Raw genomic sequence first — 24,530 nt, forward strand, 5'->3', positions numbered from 1 at the left:
CATGCTGAACGTGTAGTAATAATAATGATAATAATAATAATAATGATAATAATAATAATAATAATAATAATAATAATAATAATAATAATAATAATAATTCCTTACATATTGTGCCAGAACCGCACATCACACATCAGCTGATTGGTGGAGTGGTGATGCCAATTATGATATGGGGATGGTTGGGAGGCCATGATGGACAGAGGCTAGTGGGCAAATTTGGCCAGAATGCCTACTTTTTCGAAGGACGTCCTGAGATTTTTAACGACCACAGAGAGTCAGTGGACTTTGGTTTAACGTCTCATCCAAAAAATGGTGCTCACTGAGCAGTATAGTGTCCCCTTCACTATACTGGGGCGTTAGGACTCACACAGACCGCAGGTTGAGTGCCCCCTGCTGGTCTCATGTATTAATGTATATCTTAATAATCCTTAGGTAATAAGCCACTAGTTAATAGTGAGAATTGGTATTTAAAGTATTACCACCATCTCCTAAACGAAAAAATAAATATGTAAATACATTTTAAGAATAAATAAATATGTCCACTCACCGTCACTTTATTAGGTACACTGTGCTAGTACCGGGTTGGACCTGCTTTTGCCTTCAGAACTGCCTTAATCCTTCATGGCACAGATTCAACAAGGTACTGGAAAAATTCCTCTGATTTTGGTCCATATTGACATGATAGCATCATGAAGTTGCTGCAGATTTGTCGGTTGCACATCCATAATGCGAATCTCCCATTCCACCACATACAAAGGCCCATTTCCTTTGATCTCTGTCATCAACAAGGCATTTGCGCCCACAGAATTGCCGCTCACTGGATATTTTCTCTTTTTCGGACCATTCTCTGTAAACCCTAGAAATGGTTGTGCATGAATATCCCAGTAGATTAGCAGTTTCTGAAATACACAGACCAGCCCAATCTGGCACCAACAGCCATGCCACGTTTAAAGTCACTTAAATCACATTTCTTCCCCATCTTATGCTCAGTTTGAACTGCAGCAGATCAGCAGACCATGTTTACATGCATTGAGTTGCTGCCATGTGATTGGCTGATTAGAAATTTGCGCTAACGAGCAGTCAGACAGGACATTTGTACCTAATAAAGTGGCCGGTGGGTGTGTGTGTATTGTCAAAAAAAATACACCATTCTAGTCAATATCTTAGTCTAAAAATAAATTCCTTCGATTTGGTTGTTTTGCCTGATGCAACAACCATTTAAAGTTTGTGCTGCATCCATTGACCTTTTATAAAGAGTGCAATATTGCTTGCCAAAGAGCAGATTCAAAGCGTGAATGTGTGTATTACATCATCTATCTTGCTCCTGGATCGTGGATATAAAAATGTATTGGAGGAGCTGGCAGGCCAAGCTGCGAAAGACGAATCTGTGTGTAAAAAAGAGTGATGGAGAAGAAAGCGTGCAGAACACAGGTATGCTGATGCATCCCCTTGACATTTTCACAACGCCTTCAAACCACTCTCAGGGGGAAGCCGCGTGGGCCCTCGCACTTCTTCCTACACCGCGCTGGACTTGTGCCATGTGGGGTTGGAGCCATTGTCAGATATGGAAGAAAGCAACATATGGTTGTATAATCAATGTCTTCTTTAGATGAGGGCAGTGTCATTTGACTTGGCGCCAGTTTTGATAATGCCCTCAGCCAGTTATTTTTGAAGTTATGCAAGTGTAGCTCCTTCCTGCTTGATAGAAATGACCTGTTTGCTTACCCTCTGCTAAAAGAAACACAAACATGCTGCATATCACCACTTAAATTTGACCAAAATGTTGTGTAATTTTTTACTTTAAGCCACAAAACCTGCTGATATGTTTTGAATTGGAAGCCATATTTCTTATCTGTTAACCATTTTATCTCCATTTATTCTCCCGGAGCTGGTAGAGTTGGGATTGGCACAGTTAGGGTGCATTTATGATGTGTACCAAACTGTTCGACAAACATAATAAGCAGTATCATTCCTGTATAGGACGCTCAGGTAAACACACACCCTCCATCAAGCAGATGGTAGATGGTCTATCAGGAAAAGGCATATTCAGGGGAAATGTGTGCAAAGTTTGAGCGTTAATGGAGAAAGGGGCTAGAGTAGAGCATGAGCGAAAGCTGAAGTGCTGGCCATCTGTTGCAGCAGGTTTCGGCTGAAGGTAAATATTAGCTAAGGCTGACACAGTAGATGACGGAAGCTGGTAAAACAGGAATCAAGAAGCCATGTATATAGACGGTGCTAAACATCCCCAGCATGTCTGCAGAAAATTGCGGACACGCTCAAAAAACAAACACTCCAGAATGGGTCGTACGTGCATGGCTGGCTGTAGGATTCATTACATTCTCCTCATTGATTTTAGAGTTAGTCTTAAAGTCCACCATAGCAGTGTCTTCTCCATTTTTAGTTGCTAACTTGATACAGCATTGTAATGCATCCACAACATGAGCGGGTGTGCTGGCAGGTACCGTATCATCACTCTCTTGCACATAAACATATTAGTCTCCTCACCGAAGCTGAGCTCTTCGTTTTTTTTCCCCCACTGAAGGACCTGGATTGCTATTAGATTACCCACACACAATGGGGCGTATTTTTTAGACTCACTAAACAAGCCTTTCTGCGGTTTTCTTAATGAGATGGGCCGAATGCCATCGCTTTTTTTTTTTTTTTTTGGAGGCCTGAAGCAGGTCCAGTGTTGTGCCTCGTGCCTGGGGAGAGATGCAGATCCGGTCAGGCTGCCGTCCCGGAGAATGGTGGCTCTGTTTGGAGCGTGCCTGATGGTGCGTCTTACAGGAGCCATCCCAGTTGCACCCCCACTCCAGTCGCATGATCTATATGTGATTGAATAAGATGCCATTTACACAAGTGTGTTTTCGTTTTAAAAGCAAGTTTTAGAATGAAAACACCCCTCATCCAGAATGAGTTATTAGGTTTCAGAAAAATGAATTCTGTCAAAACTGTACAGGCTATTAATCATATGTGACCATTCACATGATTGGGATTGAACGTGAGATTTACAGGCGGATTGATGCAGCGGCAGAAGGAGCTGAGCTGAAAGGCAAAGCTCTCGATTTACTGGTCAATCTACGTTTCTACTCTCACCTATGGTCATGAGGTTTGGGTCATGCTACGTGGAAATGAACTGGCAGATGAAGGTGCAAAACAGGCTATTTCCTTGAATGTGACCGAATGTTTAATTCCTCCTGAGAACTTGAAACCCACCATCAATTTGTACTTAAACGAAACATGGCAAAGAGAATGGGACAACTGCATCAACAACAAATTACATGAAATTAACCGGAAAATAAATGAAAGACATTTAGCAAATTATAATTTTGAGACCAGGCATGATCAGACGGTCTATACCAGATGTCGAATTGGCCATTCTAGGTTGACACATTCATATTTATTAAATAACGAAGAATCACCTAAATGTAATTACTGCCAGGCTACTGTTACCATCAAACATATTAAGTGGGAATGTAGAAGTTTGAATTCCATTAGACAATATTTTTATAAGGAGAGTACTTTTATGGACATTTTAAAAAATGTACCACCGGGAAAAGTTTTAAATTGATCAAAAATAGAACTGAAAAATCATATTTAACTTTGAATACATTTTGTGTGTATTTTATCTATTTATATTTTATATATTTGTCTAAGTAACTTTTTTTAGTATAATATGAATTTGTTTTTATCATGTAATATTTTAATGGATATCCATTTGGCCACGAAATAGCCATAAGTTACTGATGTGGCAATAAATGACCGAAAGGACAAGATCTCAGATACAAGCGGCTGAAATTTGTTTCCTTCACAGGGTGGCAGAGCGCACCCTTATAGAAAGGGTGAGGAGCTCTGTCACCTGGGAGGAGCTCGTAGTAGAACCGCTACTCCTCCACATCAAGAGAAGTCAGCTGACATGGCTTGGGCATCTATTGGGACGCCTACCAAGGGAGGTGTTCCAGGCATGTCCCATCAGGGGTAGGCCTCGGCGAAAACCCAATACACGCTGGCGGGACAATGTCTCATGGCTGGCCTGGGAACGCCTCAGGATCCCCCGGATGAGCTGGATGAAGTGTCTGGGGAGAGGGATGTCTGAGGTTCTCTCCTAAGACTGCTGCCTCCATGACCCTGCCCCGGAAAAGCGGATTAAAATGAATGAATGAATGAAAACATAATTTGGACATGGGCATATTTTGTAGACATCTGTACTTTGCAGTCTACCTCTTGTGTAATAGTGATATGATAGGGGCTTGATGAATCTGGAAACGATGCTTAATAGTCCAAAACATCAGTCAGTGATTGGTGATATTTAAACCTTTTCAAAAAAAGCTTCAGTACATCTAAACTGAAGCACAACATCAGAATTTCCTAACCAAATTGGGGTCTTTAGCATTTCAAAATATCAGTTTTTGCGAATCAGAGACGTTGACCGAGATTGGTGTGAAGGTCATTTCTAACCAAAACAAAACAAAAATGCATTTATTTGAACAAAATCTACATCAGATTCTGTGTTTCTGCAATGAGAAGAGCAGAAAACAGCAGTAGTTACATGCTAATTTGATTACTTATAAGTTCCCAGTACTGGGTTGTGGCTGGTAGGGCATCCACTGCTTAAAACGTATGCTGGAATAGTTGGTGGTTCATTCCGCTTTGATGACCCCTCCTAAATAAGGGACTAAGCCAAAGGAAAATAAATGAATGACTTACTTATAAGTTATCCTTCTACCCCCTGGAATGTTGTTTTACTGCCTGCAAAAGATGAATTGGATTGAAACTTGATAACATAATTAAAAACCCAAGGTACATTTTGCAAAGTTCAGCAATCTGCTTCTTAGCGCTGAGGTAGCTGATATTTGATCATCATTGGCACCTGAAGGGTTCAGAGAATATTGCCTCTGAGGTGTGTATATCGTCTATGGTGGTTTGCATTAGCTTATTCTCTAACAACGCCTTATAGACTTGCTCAGGGCATTTTAGGCTTTAGTGCACTATATGTATTTTATGAATTTATTTCTTTTTTGCTTGTTTTTTTACTTCTTTCTTTTTTGGAGGTCAGTGGTTAGGCCACCAAAACAAAGTTAGCCCTACAGTGGACCCTCCGGTTGGAAAACCACATACATCCTTAACTTCCACCAACATGCTTGGAGCCTTGCTTCTGTGCTGAAAGTTGAGAGACTTTACATTATGTTGGACTTGCTCAATGCTCTTTCTTATAGTCACGATGGGTGGATGAAACATGTATTGCAGCAACATAATTAACTGAGATCACCATAAACAATGGAACTTTGGAAGGTTTTAACCTCTTCTGACTTGTTCATATGTACTTTAAAGTTATTTGCTTGTTCTCCACATTATGAGTTTCTGCATGTTGTCCAGTTAAGAGGCCTGGGAAAGAAGGTAGAACCCACGTTGTCTGAAACCATACTCTTGGGTGTCTTTGTCAGATTCACTGGATGATACTTTAAGACCTTGGGATTTGTTCTGCGGTGTGTTACTTCACTTTCATCGTTACTCAGATATCTGTAAGCGATCATCTTACTCCGCTTTTTGTGTGTTTGTGCTTTTGAGGCCACATTGTGCAAGCAATAACTTTTATCTCATAGTCTTGTTTGTCCTTGCTTCTGTTTCTTAGCAACTTAACTTGTTCAATTGTGCAACCGAAGTGCTTAAATTCTCAGATTGTCTTTCTGATTGCCGTGTATTGTTCGATTCCGCTTGGGCAGGCCATAATTACTCTGTATCACCTACTTTCTTTGGAAGACCCTCCAATCCTGAGGTGAAAGAAGAGGAGGTGGAAAAGGGGTCAGGGGGCGCCCAGAGGCTTTTGGTTTCTCTGTGTGAGGATTTGGGTTCTGGAGCCGTATAATTACCCCTCTCACACAGCTCCCCTAAAAGCAAAGGCTGATCTTTATTTGTGGTGGTCTAAGTGGATGACTCAGAGGAGGGAGTTAGCAGGCGATAGTCTTCCATCTGCTTCTACTATTCCTCTATAAGCAATCTCTCTATGCAGCTTAAGTGAACTAGGCCTCTATTTCAGACGCTTCCCCCTCCCTATTTTTTCTGATGTTGGCAAGCTGTAAGTTCTATTGGTGCTTCACTAAGCATTTCCTCTGTTTCAACCCTGTCACAGTAGCAAGTGCAGGTGGAAACAGGGTCAAACCGAGGGGTACAAGGACACAGGTGTTCCCCAAGGTGGCTTTGCAGAGGTTGCCAGCCGTCTTTCTGTCAAACTCGATTAGTCAATCAATCTGTCGTTTCAGAGTGCCTGCTGATGGGTCTATACACTGTGGTCAAAAATATCTCATCTGTGCAGGCCTGGATAAATGAGAAATGAAAGGTTTGCTGTGCATCAGTAAAAAAAAAAAAACTGACACATCACCAGCTGGTTCCTTCTTTTTATGAGTGGTGATTGCTAAGGCTAACATCACATTTGATGATCGTATATACTGTAGGATTAGAGGGTCTTTTGTGACCTGGACTAGAAAGTAACCACCTACAGAAATGGAGTATTTTGATACCCTTTTATGTGTTTAAAAAGATTGAAAAGCTAGCAAGGTAAAAAGCTGAAGTCATTGTAATTTTAACTTTGTTCTCGCAAAACACAGGCAAGAAACTCTACACTTCAAAATCAATATGAGAAAGATGAAACTTTAAAAAAAAGTTTCTTACTATTCAAGGTCGGTGCTATGGGTTTTCTGAAATCAGGAGTGTTTTGATTAGAGGTTTGTGCACTGGCGACCTTGGCTTGTCTTTTTTCCCTTCCTTTTTTATCTCCCACAAATACGCCCCCAACCAAACAACACAACCTAATCTTGCATATAATTCTGTGTGTTCATAATATGAGCACAATGTACCCGTTTCTCCGGTTTTCTCTTTAAATATTTGGCAAGTTTCAATCCCAAGATATCCATTTTAGTTTTAGAATATCTATAGTCTAGCTTCCCCAAGATCTTCTAAGTGTTGATCCTAGCATTTAAACACTTGCCCATACTTGTTGAAAAACCATGACTGATGTTACACACAGCCCTGCACTCAAACCAGTTTTTCAACTTTCCGTAAAATGGCCCGTCAGTATGAAACTGATCCCTGATCAGCAACTTACCTTGAACTTTTTTTGTTAAAAACTGCCTGCTATGGTGTCATTTCCTGCATGTACCATTTAAATATTTAATGTGTATCTACATTCAAATGCATATGGGGAAAACTAACTAAAGTTGTTAGAAAAGATGACTCTTCATATAAATTCCTTTATTCCATCTAACAATAAATGAATCACAATCTAAATAACACATTTTTTTTTCAAAGTAGCAATGTAATGGTGCCTTTTTTGCTCAAGGTCATGAAACTGTGTAGATCTTAGATGGAGAATTTAATACTGATATTTCAACAATCATCCCATTGTTTACTATACAAACTCATGGTAACAGGGTTGACAGGTTGACAGAAGTTAGACAAGTCATTAAAAGATAGGACTTTACCACTTACTAAGGAGATGAGGTAATTTATTGAGCAAATATGTATACTTATAAGGACGCAAATGGGACCCATTTGGAAAAATGACCCAGATTTTCCAGTTTCCCTCTGTTTTGCCTTTTCCATGCAGTGCTTACAACTTTTATGAGTGGCGTGATTAAGCACAGTAGTTCAGAGTTACTTCCTCTTAGCTAAGGTCTCTCCGTAGGAGGTAATTACCTCTTTTGCCAGTCATAAATATAAGAGAGAGGGAGAGGGGGTGGTGAAGGTATGTGGTTTAGTACTGTATATGTTTGTGCAGGAAGCAAGGCCAACAGGACAGCACCTGACGGTGAGGAGATATACATCTACTCAGGGTCTCTTACGACAGGTTTGTTAAAGACAACAGAAGTCATGAACCCTCCAGGGACGCATTTGCCTCAGAGTTAGTCACGGGTCAGGAAATCTTCTGTTATGAATGGCCTCTGTAGAGCTAAAGTGTGTGTGGATGCAGTACTATTCCTCAGGAAGCATAACATGGTTGAAACGTAAGAAGAGCCGGTTGTCTAGTCAGGTGTTGAGGAAGTGAAGACAAAGAAAATATGAATGAAAACCAGGGGTTGAAGTAAAGGGGGGGTAGTTAAACAAAAGTATGAGTAATAGCATGTGCAAGACAGCGAGACTTGGAGAAAAGGAAGGGCATGAAGGAGGGGGGTTCAAGTGTTGACACATCATTCTCAGCTGGCGGGGGTAAAAGAAGGTCACTGTGGAGACAAAAGACTGGGGCCTGCTTAAACCAGACGCATTTGACTGCGGGGCATACCATGTTCAGGGTTATCTACATAGATAAACCCACTATTGTTTTAACTGAGGGCAATGGAAGCATCCCGTACCTGACAGATACCTTCAAACTCCTGAAAGCCATTGCGGGGGAAAAAATAGAAAAGCCATTCCTTTACTACTAATTGCCTGCCTGGTTTATTGTAGCTTAATTCAAGTGGCATCATTGTGGGCACACTCAGACTGGATCCCACATTGTTTCCATTAATAGGTGCTTGAGGCTGTCACCGAGATGTTTACCAATGAGAAATAATTAGGATGGAGTGGTGTGGGAGGGTTGGCAGCCAGGATCAGAGTCAGGGGGGATCTACCGTCATTACACATGCAGGGAAAGTCTACATCCAGAGCTCTTGAAGACCTAATGCTGCCTGTAAACACCGCGGCTGTGCTTATAATTAGTTCTGTTTGTCAAAGAAGGCGGCGTTTGAAGTGCTCTTGTTGAATTGGCGCACTTGCTGTTTTGATGCGCCCGGTTTTAGCGTAAAAGTCAGAGATGAGGTAACGAGTTGCTGCAACTTCAGCAAGGGTTGTCAGTTTTCACAATGAATTATTGAGTAGCATTTGAGTACGCTCTTGGAAATAAAGGTGCAAGAGCTGTCACTAGGTGGCATGGTGGCTCAGTGGTTAGCAATGTCACCTCACAGCAAGAAGGTTGCTGGTTCGAGTCCCAGCTGGGTCAGTTGGCATTTCTGTGTGGAGTTTACATGTTCTGCCCAGGTTGGCGTGGGTTTCCTCCAGGTGGTTTCCCACACAGTCCAAAGACATGCGGAGTAGTTGAACCGATCGCTGCACCACCCTCTCTCTTGGCGGTTCAATTCGCTTTGGCGATCCCTGATGAATAAACAGACTAACCCAAAGCAAAATAAATGAACTGTCAATGTGGTTGTACCTTTTTAGAATTACACTTTTGTACTTAAAGCATCCATAATGGTATACCTCAAAGCTACACATTGTTACTTTAAAATTCAAGAGGTGCACTTTTGTACTTTTTTATATACTAATATGTAACTTTTAAATAGAAATGTGAACCTTTTAAAAAGATATTGCCACAATGACCACTCTCAATTCTCTAAAATTTTTTATTTTTATTTTTTTGGTTATTATTGAATTTGAACTTAATCCATGACCATGTATAATCATGAGCAGAACGAATAATATTTGGACATATATTCATCATGTTGTTGTCACTACATGTAATCAATGCTCTCCTTTGACCTAATGGCATAGTAAAGTCCCCAGTGTATCCTGGCAGAAGTATTATGCCATTCAGGTAATTCTTACCTATGTTTTGACCTTCAGCTTGGTTCACATAATGGTTTTTAAACACTAATATAGTATGCAATTTTGGACCGCATATGTTCCAACTATAGTTTAAACATGTTGATATTGATGCAAGTCATTATTTGGGCATAACAGACCCTAAAATGTTGTGACAGAATGAGGAATTTGAATGAGGAAGCAGTGTAACAGAGTTTTCAAGTTGGGTCCTATGAGTAAAAACTCAATTCTTGTTCTCCAAATGGTAATTGATTTTTAAGGATAAATGATATAATAGACCCATGTTTGCATGGGTTTCTTCCGGGTGCTCCGGTTTCCCCCACAGTCTAAAGACATGCAGTATAGGTGAATTGGATGAACAAAATTGGCCATAGTGTATGGGTGTGTGTATGAAGAGTCTATGGGTTTTTCCCAGTACAGGATTGCTGTCGGAAAGGCATTCGCTGCATAAAACATACAGTATGCCATAATATGGAATAGTTGGCTGTTCATTCTGCTGTGGTGACCTCTGATATATCAGAGACTAAGCTGAAGGAAAATGAATGAATGAATGAATTATATAATAGACTTGTTTTAAACGTAAGTTTTAATCGATTGTACCTTTCTGATGCATATGTTTGCATTAATTTAAAGTATTTAGTTTTTCATATTAGGATTTGTTTAGAATAAACTGGCATTACCTATGTTTCAGCACTTATAGATAATCTGTACTTTAGATACAACCAAAAACATGAAATTAATAGTTTATTTCTCTTGATTGTATCATTTACAGTGCCTCGTGTAATAAAAATACAGTTTTCAGGCCTGTAGCCAGCATGGTTAAAGGGAACGTTATTTTTTCTCAAAATTGGACATTTTTGCAGTTATTCTCTTTATTTTCTATTTAATTATGATATTTAAAACTGCATTTAAGTGACATCTTAAGCATAATTTTTAGCTTGATTAGCTTATCATGTGGTCATCATAACCATATTTTTTAATGTACAAAAATAATTTCAGAAAGATTTAGAATAAAGAAATATGAATACAGATTTTTTTAAATACAAATTTATTACATGATTTATCATTTGAAAAATAACAAGAATCTATTGAAGTTTTAAACTAAAAACTGTAGCACATTGTCATCTATTAGGCAAATAACAAACTAGCCAGCACATTCAACTTTCCTCAGTCATAATTTGGCCATTGAATAGTAAAAAAAAATAAAACATAATAATAATAATAATAATAATGGAAAGCTTCATGATTTTTGTCGCCTCTCTTGTAAAAAAAAGTACATTTGAAAAAATCTTAACAACAACCATGGCCAAAATAGTATTCAAATGAATTTTAATATGGTCCACTCTTGGTGCTTAATACCTTTTTATTGATCACTTTTTGTTTCAAGAATAAGGTCCAAGATTTAGAATAAAACTCTCTTGTAAAAGGTTTTCTCTATTTAAAAACAATACAGTAGTGAAAGATGACTTCATTTATGTCAGATTGTATGTTGTCTTGCACAGCTGGATGTTGGAAAAATATTTGTTTGCATTGGCCAAAACAGATTAACTCACAACAACCTTTTTCGATGGGTTATTTTCACAATTTATGATGGCATAGCAGTCAAAATTGGACAAACCAGCTCATGTATGGGACAAACACTGGACCGTTGTCAGTAAGGGAGTGAGTCTTTTGATCCACCCGAATCAAACAGGCCTGGTTCTGTACCTTTGACTTTTTCTTTTTCGCATACATCTAAGCTTTAAATTAAATGTTTCAATACATACATAGCTTAAATTGTTGAATAATTGTTTTTATTTCATAAGAGAAAAATGAGTTTGAAAAGTACTTTCAGAACCACCAATCCTGAAAAAGTAGGCCGGCACTAATACGTTCTCTCAATCACTGATTGGTCGAATAGTTCGTAATGTCTCCCTTCTTGTGTTTCTTCAGCAGGGAATGGGCAGTCGGTGCAGACGGACCCTAGTAAGTCTGGATTTGTGGGGGATACAGTGGAGCTGAAATGTCTCTTCATCAACGGCAAGCCACCAGTAAAGATCTCTCAAGTCACCTGGCAGAAGCTGATAAATGGCACCAAACAAAACGTGGCCATTGCTAACCCAGCCCTGGGAGTATCAGTTTTGACCCCTTTCAAAGATCGTGTGAGTTTCAAGCACCCCGCCGTGCGCCAGCGGACCCCTTCTTCCCTTGAGGATACCACCATTGTGTTCAGCAGTCTACGACTTTCTGACGAGGCGGCCTACATCTGTGAATACACCACCTTCCCAGCAGGGAACAGGGAGAATATGGTCAACCTCACAGTCTTTGGTAAGTCCACCAGACTCTGCTATACATATTTAGCCCTGTTCTCCTGTGAATAGAGCTCATTCACAAACTGAGGATCAATGAGACTCATTCATTGGAAAATGAGCAGAACAAATGTGTGTTTTTAAAAACAAAATATATTTGTGAATTGACGAATTCAAGCAACAATGAGCCTCATTCATGAATATCAAGCAGATCAGATTTGTGTGTAATTTGTTACAAATATTGATATTCAGGGCTTAAATTCTTAAAACCTTAAATTCCCATACAATATGCACATTGATTAGTACAGGTTTTGTTATTTAATATATTTTTTGTGTTGCTTGTTTTTTTGTTTTTTTTTTTCTTTAAGAATGATTGTTATGCATTAGAAACATGCAATATATATATAAACTGTTTTGTAAAAAGGTGACTGTTTCAATAAAGCAATAGTTCAAACTTGAGTAAATTCACAGTATATGCTAATAAATATGCATTTATTTTTTATGTTCTTTATGAAGTAACTGGTATAAAGACAATTAATAAATGTAAAACAAATCAAATGTAAAAATTGCTTGTAAATATTGTTTATATTTAATTATTAAAGTTATATAATTATATTTAATTTGTTATTAAATAAATAATAATAATTATTAATATCACCATGAATATAAATATCAATATTTATTCATATTAAAATCAATATCACTACTACTACTACTAATAATAATATTAATTATAATAATAACAACAACAACAACAATAATAATAATAATAATAATAATAATAATAATAATAATAATAATAATATTATTAATATTAATAATGATAATAATAAAAATAATAATAATAATTTGAATAGTTTAAAATTGATTTCTGTGTAAATATATATAAAAATGTTGAATTAAATATAAACAAATTAAATTTAATTAAATAATTGTACTTATTAAACATAAACAATTTGTTTACGGTGATTGTTAACCTTGTTTTTATTATGATTATAAATGTGGTTGGGCGACGTGGTGTCGCTGTGGGTAGCACGTTTGCCTCACAGCAAGGTGGTTCGAGCCTCTGCTGGGTCAATTGGCATTTCTGTGTGGAGTTGTTCTCCCCCTGTTTGCGTGGGTTTCCTCTGGGTGCTCCGGTTTCCCCCACAAGTCCAAAGACATGTGGTATAGGTGAATTGGCTAGGCTAAATTGTCTGTAGCGCATGTGTGTGAATGAGTGTGTATGGATGTTTCCCAGTGATGGGTTGCAGCTGGAAGGACATCCGCTGCATAAAAACATATGCTGGATAAGTTGGCGGTTCATTCCGCTGTGGCGACCCCAGATTAATAAAGGAACTAAGCCGAAAAGAAAATGAATGAATGAACAAATGTGGTTATTATTATTATTATTATTGTTAATATTATTATTATTGTTATTATTATTGTTGGTTGTTTTTATTATTGAATTTCATAATATTAACAATAACATCAACATAGATATTATTATTAATACCCATATTATTATTATTATTATTATTATTATTATTATTATTATTATTATTATTACTATTATTATTATTATTATTATTATTATTATTATTATTATTATTAGTAGTAGTAGTAGTAGTAGTAGTAGTAGTAGTAGTAGTAGTAGTAGTAGTGTTAATAATAATAATAATAATAATAATAATAATAATAATAATAATAATAATAATAATAATAGAGGAAGTATTTTTTAACCCAAAATGCAACAGTACACAAAGCTTAAACTGGTAGACAAAATAAATCTATTCATTTTTTTCAGAACTTGTAAAACCATCACTAAGAAATTATTTGATTTAATTATTTAGCCTATTGTAAGTTAAAAACACTAGGTTTCTCAGAGCCCGAGCAGGAAATATTTGCACTGAACAGCAATTTCTTTGCACACATATAACACCACAAAAGGACAGCACAGAAATGAATTGGTGTCACATTCTGGAATATTCTCAGCACTCTCATCCCTGACAGGCTGATATTTATTTATTTTATTGAAGGTATCGTCATGGTTTGCAGGTAGTAAGGCGTAAATGGATGTTGTTTCAGCAATATTTTATTCATAACTCTTTATCCATAAGCCCTTGAGGAAAAAAAACAATCTTTGTCCTTGACCGCTGCAGGTCTTGTTTGTAAGGTGTTTGGTTCAAACCTTCAGTACACTTGAAATGTATTGATCAGAGTTCACCACAGTAGAAACAGCTCGACCTGACACTTCAGTCGATCTGCAGATATAATATATTCATACATTTTTGCCGTCAATAGTTGTACACACAGGTTCAGATAGGCTATTATTAGATTACATAAATGTACATGACTGCATCATTTCCTAAACTTGGCTTTTCAAGTTGTATAAATTATAATCATTAATTAAATACACAATAAAATGAATTCACACAATCTTATTTACAAATACAGATATTTTTTTTATTTTGTTCATTTACATTTTTTTAAGGCTTGCATGGCCCGACCCTAAACATAATCATCACTCAAGCATGAGCAGATCTACAAATGAGGAAAATCTACAAATGAGGCTGTATGTATTCAAAGCATAAGATAATATTAAAAACTTAATGTATTTAAACCCTAATATAACTTAATAATAAAGTAATAACTATTATAAGGGGCAGTCAGAAATAATATTTTGCTCCTTGTTCTAAAATTAAACTACTTGTTTAAAATTTGTCATATGAATTATGCTGAATTGTAATAGCAATAATTCTGTAGATAAACAGATAAACAAACTAAATAAAAAATTTAATGAAATAAAATTAAATTAAATAAAACAAGATGAGATGAAACAAATCAAATCAAATCAAATCAAATCAAATCAAAATCAAAAATAAAACACAACAAAATAAAATAAAACAACAAAACAAAATAAAATAAACCTAAATAATATAAAATATAACGAAACTAATTAAAACAAAATAGAATAAAACAAAATAAAGCAAAATAAAAGGGACTAAGCCGAAAAGAAAATGAATGAATGAAAATAAAACAAAATAAAATACAACACAACAAAATAAAATAAAACTAAATAAAATAAAACTAAAAAAAAAACAATAAAAACAAAGCAAAGTAAAACAAAATAAAATAAAACTAAATAATATAAAATAAGTTAAAACATAACAAAATAAAACTAAATAAAACAAAATAAAATAGAACACAACAAAATAAAATAAAACTAAATAAAATAAAACTAAATAAAACTAAATAAAATAAAACTAAATAAAGCAAAATAAAATAAAACAAAATAAAGCAAAATAAAATAAAATAAAGCAAAATAAAATAAAACACAACAAAATAAAATAAAACAAAATAAAGCAAAATAAAAGGGACTAAGCCGAAAAGAAAATGAATGAATGAAAATAAAACAAAATAAAATACAACACAACAAAGTAAAATAAAACTAAATAAAATAAAACTAAAAAAAACAAAGCAAAGTAAAACAAATTAAAATAAAACTAAATAATATAAAATAAGTTAAAACATAACAAAATAAAACTAAATAAAACAAAATAAAATAGAACACAACAAAATAAAATAAAACTAAATAAAATAAAACTAAATAAAATAAAACTAAATAAAATAAAACAAAATAAAGCAAAATAAAATAAAACAAAATAGAGCAAAATAAAATAAAATAAAGCAAAATAAAATAAAACACAACAAAATAAAATAAAACAAAATAAAGCAAAATAAAATAAAACACAACAAAATAAAATAAAACAAAATAAAGCAAAATAAAACAAAATAAAATAAAACAAAATTAAGCAAAATAAAATAAAACCAAATAAAATAAAACTAAATAAAATAAAACTAAAATAAACCAAAAAACAAAACAAAGAAAAAAAAAATAAATACAAAAAAAAATAACAAAATAAAATAAAATAAAGCAAAATAATATAAAGTAAAATAAATTAAAACATAATAAAATAAAACAAAATAAGGCAAAATAAAATAAAACAAAATAAAAAAGCTAAATAAAATGAAAAAAGTAAAATAAAACAAAACAAAATTAAAAAAAACAAAATAAAATGGAATGAAAAAAATTTAAATTAAATAAAACAAAGCAAAAAAAAATTTATTAAATTAAAAAAAAAATAAATAAATGAATAAAACAAAATTAAATAAACAAAACTAAGTTAAATTAAAATTAAATAAATTAAATAGAAAAAAATAAAAGTGAAACAGTGAAAAAACTATATAAAAAAACTAAATAAAATAAAACACAACAAAATAAAATAAAATAAGACTAATTAAAATAAAACTAAATAAAATGAAAATCAATTGTAAAAAAAAAAATAAATAATAAAACAAAGTAAAACAAAACTAAATAAAAAAGAAATTAAGTTAAAATAAAATAAATGAATAAATAAATAAATAAATACAATAAAAGATAAATAAAATGAAATTAAATCAAAATAAATAAAAAAATACATTTTGGTTAAAAAAAATTTATCTGGGTTTTGGCTGACAAATTTTGGGAAGTAAATCACTTCATATCATCTATGCTACAAATGATTTTAGAACTAAAAGTGCACAGTAGGCTATATTTGAGCACTTCTTTTAAGCTTGTTAGTTTAAATGTCAAACCAGTTTCAGTGTGAGAAAAGGAGATTTTTAGACATATTTTTTTACAAACATAATATGTGACTAGTAGAAAATGTATATAATAATAAAATTATTGATTTCTTTTAATAAATAAACTATACAGAGACATAAAAAGCTGTCCTTTCAGTCATTCATCTTTTAGAAAGCTGTGCAGGTAAAAAAAAAAAAACACACAAAAACATGATGTGCGTGTATGTGCGCGCGCCCATGTGTGTGTGATGGAGTGCGAGAGAGGAGTATCTCGTTAGAGAGGTGGGTTATGCTCCCACTGATTGCAGATCTAATTAGAAATGAAGTGTTGATATGTTTTCCATTAAGCCAGCAAAGGGAGCTGCTTGGCTCAAGTAGAGGTTTATTTTTTTTCTTCATCCTCACTGGTGTGGCTTGTTAACTCCCAAGCCCATTTTGTATATCGCCTTCACATGCGTCCTCAGAGAATGCTGGCATCGCAGTATGAGCGAGTAACCTGAATGGAGATAACCAGCTCAGTGCTTTCAAAGGGACTCTTCATGTCATATCAACCCTTGCCACAAAACCTCAGCCCCGCTATCAGCACTCTGTGACACGCACTCACATAAACACACACACCCACGTACATCTTCCCTTTTTTGATGCAGGTCTAGTTAATTGCTAATTGGCAGCATATAAAAGATCGAGATTGCATGACTTTGGGCACCAGGAACCCAAAAAAGGGCACCCAGCACTAAAAAAAAAGAAAAAGAGGGGTTTCTACATCAGTTTGAGTGCTTGACTGATGTTTTTGCTTTGAACACTGGGTAGGGGGAAAAATAAATTAGCGAAAGGCTTGATTTGTACTGACGGAGGGAAAAAAATAAGACTTTTCGGAAGGGTGAGATTAGTGGATCAGTTAGAAAAAGAAGCTGTTATTTTGCTCTCAAGGGCACCGTTATTGCTGTTGTTTACTGGGCCGTTTACACAAGAACGTTTTCAATTAAGAAAGAAAAAAGAAACTATATGTGTTCTGGCTGTTCGTTTACACTGCAACACAGTGTTTTGGGTAACACAGACTCATTGTGAAAACATACCCCCGTATACATTTCTGGAGAACGCAAATTATGCAGCCAGGGCTACTGTACGTATGGCTGCATTTAGTGCTAGGCGATTAATCGAAAAGTAATCGAAATCGACATTCAAAACCTATAATCGATCTAATTTTGCAATTACTTTCCCTTTCGTGTGTGGAGTCATGTGACCACGCTTTGTTAAGGCTGAATTATACTTACTATATTATGATTTATACTTATTATATTATTATGATATACTCTCCCAAGGGCATGAGGACAGTCCGGCACAGCCTTCGCATACTCATGCACCTCTTAAAAAATTTACTTGCATGTGACAACGATGTGTAGCGCAAGCTTTGTGATTGGTCGGTTTGGTAGGGGTGACGGTGGGTGGCGCAGAGAGCTGCGCTTTAGGCAATGTGTGTTTTAGCTTTAGTTGTTCAGTGTTGGTGTTCAATAAGTAATCATAGATAGTGGATGGTGTGTGTTTCCTTCAATTATTTTAAAATCAAGTAATGTACCCTACGTTCCTACCCTACACTTGTAATAATTACTATACAAAACTTGTCATTAAATTATGAGGGCAAAAATATATTAAAAAAAAAAGTCGTTCATTAATAAAATGTTCAATTAATCGAGAATTATTTCATTTCGAGCTGCATAGTTAGGGTAGGAATGTAGGGTACATTACTTGATTTCATTTTTAAAACAAATGCTACGGGGTGGACGCGATGACAGGATTCGAGTCTGGCAAAGAACGACTCCAGAAAGCTGATAAAACAAAAACAAAATGCTAAAAATAAAATAAACATGTAAATATCAGGGTGAGAATGTGGTAAGATTGGAAATTGTTGTAAAAGTTAGGCAGCCATGAGGGCTTTTCTGGTTTTGGATTGCTTTTGAAGACACTGCCGTGGGGTTAGGGAAGGCAGTGGGCGGGTCAATCTGTGTTTTTAAAAGCACAATTGGTTAGGTTTGGGCAGGAGGGTGGGTGGGCAATCAGTTGGTAGGTCGGTCAGTTGACAGCGGCCTCTGGTGGATTTACACAAGAAAAACGGGTGCTAATGGTATCGCATTCGCGAGAGAAATTTGAGATCTGAAAAAGCATATACACCGGCCTAATGGCATCACATTCGTGAGAGAAATTTTAGATCTGAAAAAGCGTACACATCGGCCTAATGCCATTGCATTCGCGAGAGAAATTTGAGATCTAAAAAAGAAGCATGCACATCGACCTCTGGTGCATTCGCGAAAACAAAAACTGCAAAAATCGTACCTTCAGAGATGTATTTGTCGCTCTCCAGAAATGTATATAGGGGTACGTATTAATAAAGAGGCTGGGTTGGTTTTGGCTGTTTGTTTAAACTGCAACTGTTTTCGGGGATACCAATTCAAAGGGAAATGAAAGTATTAAATATACACATGAAAGTGTTTTTGACGTCTTTTGAAATTGATACCATACTGGTCACTGTGTAAATTACAAACTAAGCAGTTTTCTGAATGCAGTGACAACATGCACATGTATATTTTGTCTTCAGAGTTCAATTGTACCATTAGGCCATTTATTAAAGGGACAGTTCACCCACAAATGAACATCGTCATCATTTGCTCTCCCTCATGTGGTTATAAATCTTTGAGAACAAAAAAAAACAAGATATTTTGAAGAATGCTGGTTGCTGGGACCCATCCAAATCCATAATAGGAAAAAGAAAAAATAGGAAAGTCAATGAGCTACCAACATTTTCTTTTTTAATTGGCTTATTTTGTGTTAAACAGAAGTTCAACCGGGTAACACTTTAGTTTAGGTCACAATTCACAGTATTAACAGTTTATTAACTAACATTACTAGCTTAATAAGCTACTAATTGCCTATTTATTAATAGTTAGCAAGGTAAAAGTTGGATTTTGGTTTTGGGTAGGATTAGGGATAAAGAATAAAATCATCACTACTAATAAACAGTTAATATCTTAATATCTCAACAGATAAAAAGCCAATAGTTAATAGCATAAATATCAGAAGACCAGTGTTACCAGAAGCTCAAATAAATTTGTTGCAAGTAAAGAGTAATAGATTTTTAACAGAATTTCCATTATAGTGTGAACTATCCATTTTAAACAGTGAAACAGTGAAATCTGGATGCTAATAAAATGACCACACCATACGTATATCATTAGAACTTTATTCTGTTTGGTCTCTTGGCATCATCTCAGAAATCTTTTATTGTTACATTTTACACCTTCACATTAAGATCATTTAAAATTCTCTTAAGTGTATCCTCATTATCTTCGGCATTGTTTCTTTTCTTGCTTTTTTAATCATATACTTCTTTTTCTTTCAGCACGGCCAGTAACCAAAATGACTTTGACTTCACCCACCATCGTGGCAAGGACCCCAAAACGCAAGATGCCCGTCGCCACCTGCCTGTCAGCCAATGGCAAGCCTCCCAGCGTCATCAAATGGGACACAACTTTGAAAGGAGAGGCCACGTTTCAGGAAACACGCAATCCCAATGGCACTGTGACTGTTCGCAGTAACTACATTGTGCTGCCCAGCCGTGAAACCCACCGACAGAAGCTCACCTGCATCGTCACCTACCGTTCTGAGCGATTCACCGACAGCGTCATACTCAATGTGCAGTGTAAGAATGCTTTTAAAAACTACTATTCACACTAAAGAAATTGCAGGTCATTGAAAGCTAAATAGTATTTTTAGTCTGTTCTGCTTCGCAAGCTTGCATTTATTTGAACAGTAGAAAAGTTCTAATATTATTTAGTATTAATATAGCATTTTTAATAATAATAATAATGTTTTTAAATAAAAAATATTTTATTTTATTTATGTATTTTATTTATTTATTTTTTTTATTTTTTTTATTTGTTTGTTTGTTTGTTTATTTTACTTTTTATCATTTAATTATGTGATGGCATTTATATTAAATTAAAACTTTATTTTAATTAATTTATTAAATTAATAATTAAAAAAATTTTTTTTTATTAATTTATTTATTTTCCTTTTGTCATTTATTTATTCTTTTTTTTTTCCTTTTGTTGTTTATTTAATTTAATTATGTGATGGAATTTTTTTTTATTTACTTATTTATTTATTACTTTATTTTCCTTTTGTTATTTATTTATTTATTTTTATTATTTTATTTATTATTTTCCTTTTTAATTTCAAAGAAAATAAGCCTTTTCTCTGTTTTATTTATTAACAAACCATTTTATTTTATTTTGTTTTATTTTATTGTATTTTATTGTATTTTATTGATCATTAAGCAGCAAAAAAAAGTTTTCAAAACAAGCAAGCGAACAAAATAAACAACCATTAGTAATAGCTGAGCACATTATTTTAAAACACATTAGATGAATGCAAGAAAACCATGCAAATCATATTAAAATAATAAAACCAATGTATTTATATTGTAATAAAATTTCCCAATAATGCTATTTTAAAATAAATCCACTTCGTTCAATTAAATGCAGCCCTGGTGAGCATAAAGCAGCTTAAATAAATTAAGATACCATCATAAGAGAGAAGAAAAGACAGGTACAGGTCTAGTGTAGAATATAGACATCACAATATGACATTAATGTATGTTTTCCAATATCAACTCAACTTAGATGTAATTGAACTGATTCATCATGCATGATTCATTTGATTCATCCACTAAGCGACACATCCATAAGACCCCACTGAAATGTCAACGGATGTCTACAAAATGCATGCAAATGTATTTGTGCTCGGTAATAAGATGTTTATGGCGTAGCGTTACGCAAGTGTTGTGGAGGAGGCAGGAAGAGATGTGTCACTGGCCTGTCTCAGCGCCGTTGTTTTCAGCCTTCGTTTCGGGCAGTTCAGAGCAGCATTTCAACCCCCATAATAAAACACAAGAGATAGAGGAAATCCACCCATTCTCCCACACAATCCACTGTTTTTCTGCATGTGACTACTGAGTTTCAAATTGTGGGTTGCACTTCCGGTTAAGGGAACTTCCATTGAAAAGAACTAAAATAAATCAGTTCAAATGGTAATCCGTATTTGAAGTGAAAACTGGATTGAGAGATGAATACTTTATTTTTATTTGTCATTCAATTCCATTTATGTTTATTTCTATAGCGCTTTTACAATGTAGACTGTGTCAAAGCAGCTTAACATAGAAGTTCTAGTAAATTGAATCTCTGTCAGTCCAGTTTTCAGAGTTCAGTTCAGTGTGGGTTAATTTTCACTGCTGAAAGTCTAAACACCGAAGAGCAAATCAAATCCATTAATGCGCAGCTCCACAAGTTCCAAACCAAGCAAGCCAGTGGAGACAGTGGCGAGTAACAAACTTCACCAATTGACGAAAGTGAAGGGGAAAAAAACTCGAGAGAAACCAGGCTTAGTTAGGCACGACCATTCCTCCTCTGGCCATATGTATTATATTACATGATGTTCGTTTCACAAACATACTTTTAGCCCATAGATGTATACACTAGATATTGCATACGGACCCTGAGCATGCATCAATACCGCAGCCACATTTGTACAGTGTTCCCAGGACAAATGTCATTCAACCACACTAGTCAAGACCATAGACTGTAAAATATATGGACGTAGCATCCGTGACGTCCCCCATAGGTTTCTGAAGAGCGCAAAAGAAGCTACAAGTAGGCGCGGCCAACCGTCGCCATTTTGTTCGCGCGTCATCGCACCCACGGCGGGATACCAAACAAGGGCAAAGAGGCGGAGAGTGAGCGGAGCTACAGACACCTGCTGGCACTTTGCTTAGACCTGGCAGACAGACTTTACTTTTGGAGAAACGCTTAATACTTTATTACCTGCGACTCGTTTGTGTTCTGACCACATGTGCTTAGCTGTACACTATATCAATAAAGTGTTTAGACTTTCAAAAACACTGTTGTAACACATTGAGCCACTAAACGTTGTTCTTATGACGTTTTTCTACAGGAGGAAAACGCGAATTACTCCCAAACACTTCAAATATAGTGTGTGTTAGTAAATGCAAGACTATTGATGAAATCCAGGCATAACACTGTATGACAACGCTTCAGATGACTGTTCTAGAGCCTACAGCTAATCAATCTGTCACATTATGGAGTGCTTTACAGCCCTAAAGAACATTATAAATGATAAATGATCTTAAATAAAACACACACATTTATAGAGATGGTAAATAAGTATATAACTTTACTCACATGGGAAACGGAGACCACATGAATGGTTTGTGAGCACAATTAAATGCACACAGCATCCCATTGCATCTGATAATTGTAAGAAATAAGTCCAAAAGGCCGCTGACTGTGTAAAGCCACATAAAAAAACACAAAAATACGATGAATATGCCGAGATCAGTGGCTAATCTGCCAGATTCAGCTGAGGTGAAGTGACGGCGACCAGCGAGACCTAGCTGTCACTCAAGTGGCCACGCCCTTAATTATGCAAACTTAATATAACCTAATATAAAGGAAATGGATGAGTTATAAAAAAATTCACCCCCTCACAGTTGTCATGGAGGGTAATAATAGCTATATGAACCAAAATCGTTCTTTGTACCAGGCTGTAAACACCTTTTTTTCTGCTGTAAAGTTGGCCATTCTAACAGTGGGCTAAATTGCAATTTGCTCTATTATGGAGCCAGGACTAGCGGAATTTTGATGAATTGCAGTTTCAGTTACTTCCGTATTGGCTTCCCGAGGGAGAGCGGGAGATTGCCGCTTGGTCAAGACTAAAGCCAGTGTGAAGATGCTGGACTTTAGCGACGTGTACGGGTGTAGTAATGAATCACATTTCATAGGTAGGATTTTGATTTTACGTTTTTGTATGTTACAAACTTTCGTGCTAAACAAGTATTGGTAATAATACAGTCACTTACTGCATTGACCATAAAGAAAGCAGCACCAACCCGCACTAAATTCCAGGCTTATGCTAGTTTTGTTGACTAAAATAAATGTTACAAACCCCTGATGTTAGTCCAGGGGATGGTGGGGTTTGACATTTATTTGTAATTAAAATATATTTATACAAACAGTGAATAAGTGCTAAAGACAACCAAAATAATACCAAAATTGTGATTTTATTTATATTTCCCAAAGTGAACAAAAATAACGAATAAATCCAAAATAAAGAAAATAAAGTAAGGCAAAATATACTATTTACAATATTTACAACACTGAAACAAATATAAAGACAGGAGAGCTGGCAGAAGGGACGTGGGCGGCGCTAAAGGAACGAAAAGAACAAAACCCAAACTAAATCTAACTTCCCAGAAGCATCTAGCTAACTAACTATGTGAAACAAAATAATTAGCACGCGAAGAGTCTTGGGAGTCCTGACTGTCTACTGTCTATCTATCTATCTATCTATCTATCTATCTATCTATCTATCTATCTATCTATCTATCTATCTATCTATCTATCTATCTATATCTATATCTATCTATCTATCTATCTATCTATCTATCTATCTATCTATCTATCTATCTATCTATCTATCTATCTATCTATCCAAAAGTACAAGGGGTGGCGCTCGCCCCTAACTAAATGTACTATACAGAAGAGTAGTCCTAAGTGTTGCAAAATGTATGTCACGTGACCTTCTTACCTGTCCGCTTCGTCCAAGCCTCGTAAACAACGTTAAACAGAGAAATGGAGTGATCTACAAATAACTGACGGATAACGTGCACACAGAAATGGGCAACAACAAAATACACAGTTAGACGGGTTTTTTCGTAACGCCACGCAACAAGAAAACAAGATAAAGTGAAAAGAGAGGGCTGGTGAGTGGTCTGGCGCGCGCTTTTATGATGGGTGGTTTTTGCTTATTGGATGTGACGTAAGAATGACGTAACCGGGGGAGAAATGACTGACAGCTGAATAGACCAATGAACGGAACCTGTGAGCGAGAGAGAGAAAACACAAACAGAGCACAAATAACACAAATATGTATCACAAATAATGTAAATTTAAATATGACAACAGTATGCTACAGTGCTAGAAACTTGTAATATTGTCG

General features: G+C 35.3%; 1 protein-coding gene across 2 annotated transcripts in view; it reads left to right on the forward strand.

Annotated features, from left to right (window-relative positions):
• Window positions 1-24,530, forward strand: part of nectin1b (nectin cell adhesion molecule 1b) — a 451,256-nt gene that overhangs the window by 107,923 nt on the left and 318,803 nt on the right. For both annotated transcript variants that reach the window (XM_056478835.1, XM_056478834.1), the window contains exons 2-3: window positions 11,503-11,877; window positions 19,858-20,157. In XM_056478835.1, coding sequence (XP_056334810.1) covers window positions 11,503-11,877; window positions 19,858-20,157 — 675 coding nt within the window. The remainder of the gene's footprint in view (window positions 1-11,502; window positions 11,878-19,857; window positions 20,158-24,530) is intronic.

The sequence above is a fragment of the Danio aesculapii genome, chromosome 18, assembly GCF_903798145.1.
Source record: "Danio aesculapii chromosome 18, fDanAes4.1, whole genome shotgun sequence".
NCBI classification, from domain to species: domain Eukaryota; kingdom Metazoa; phylum Chordata; class Actinopteri; order Cypriniformes; family Danionidae; genus Danio; species Danio aesculapii.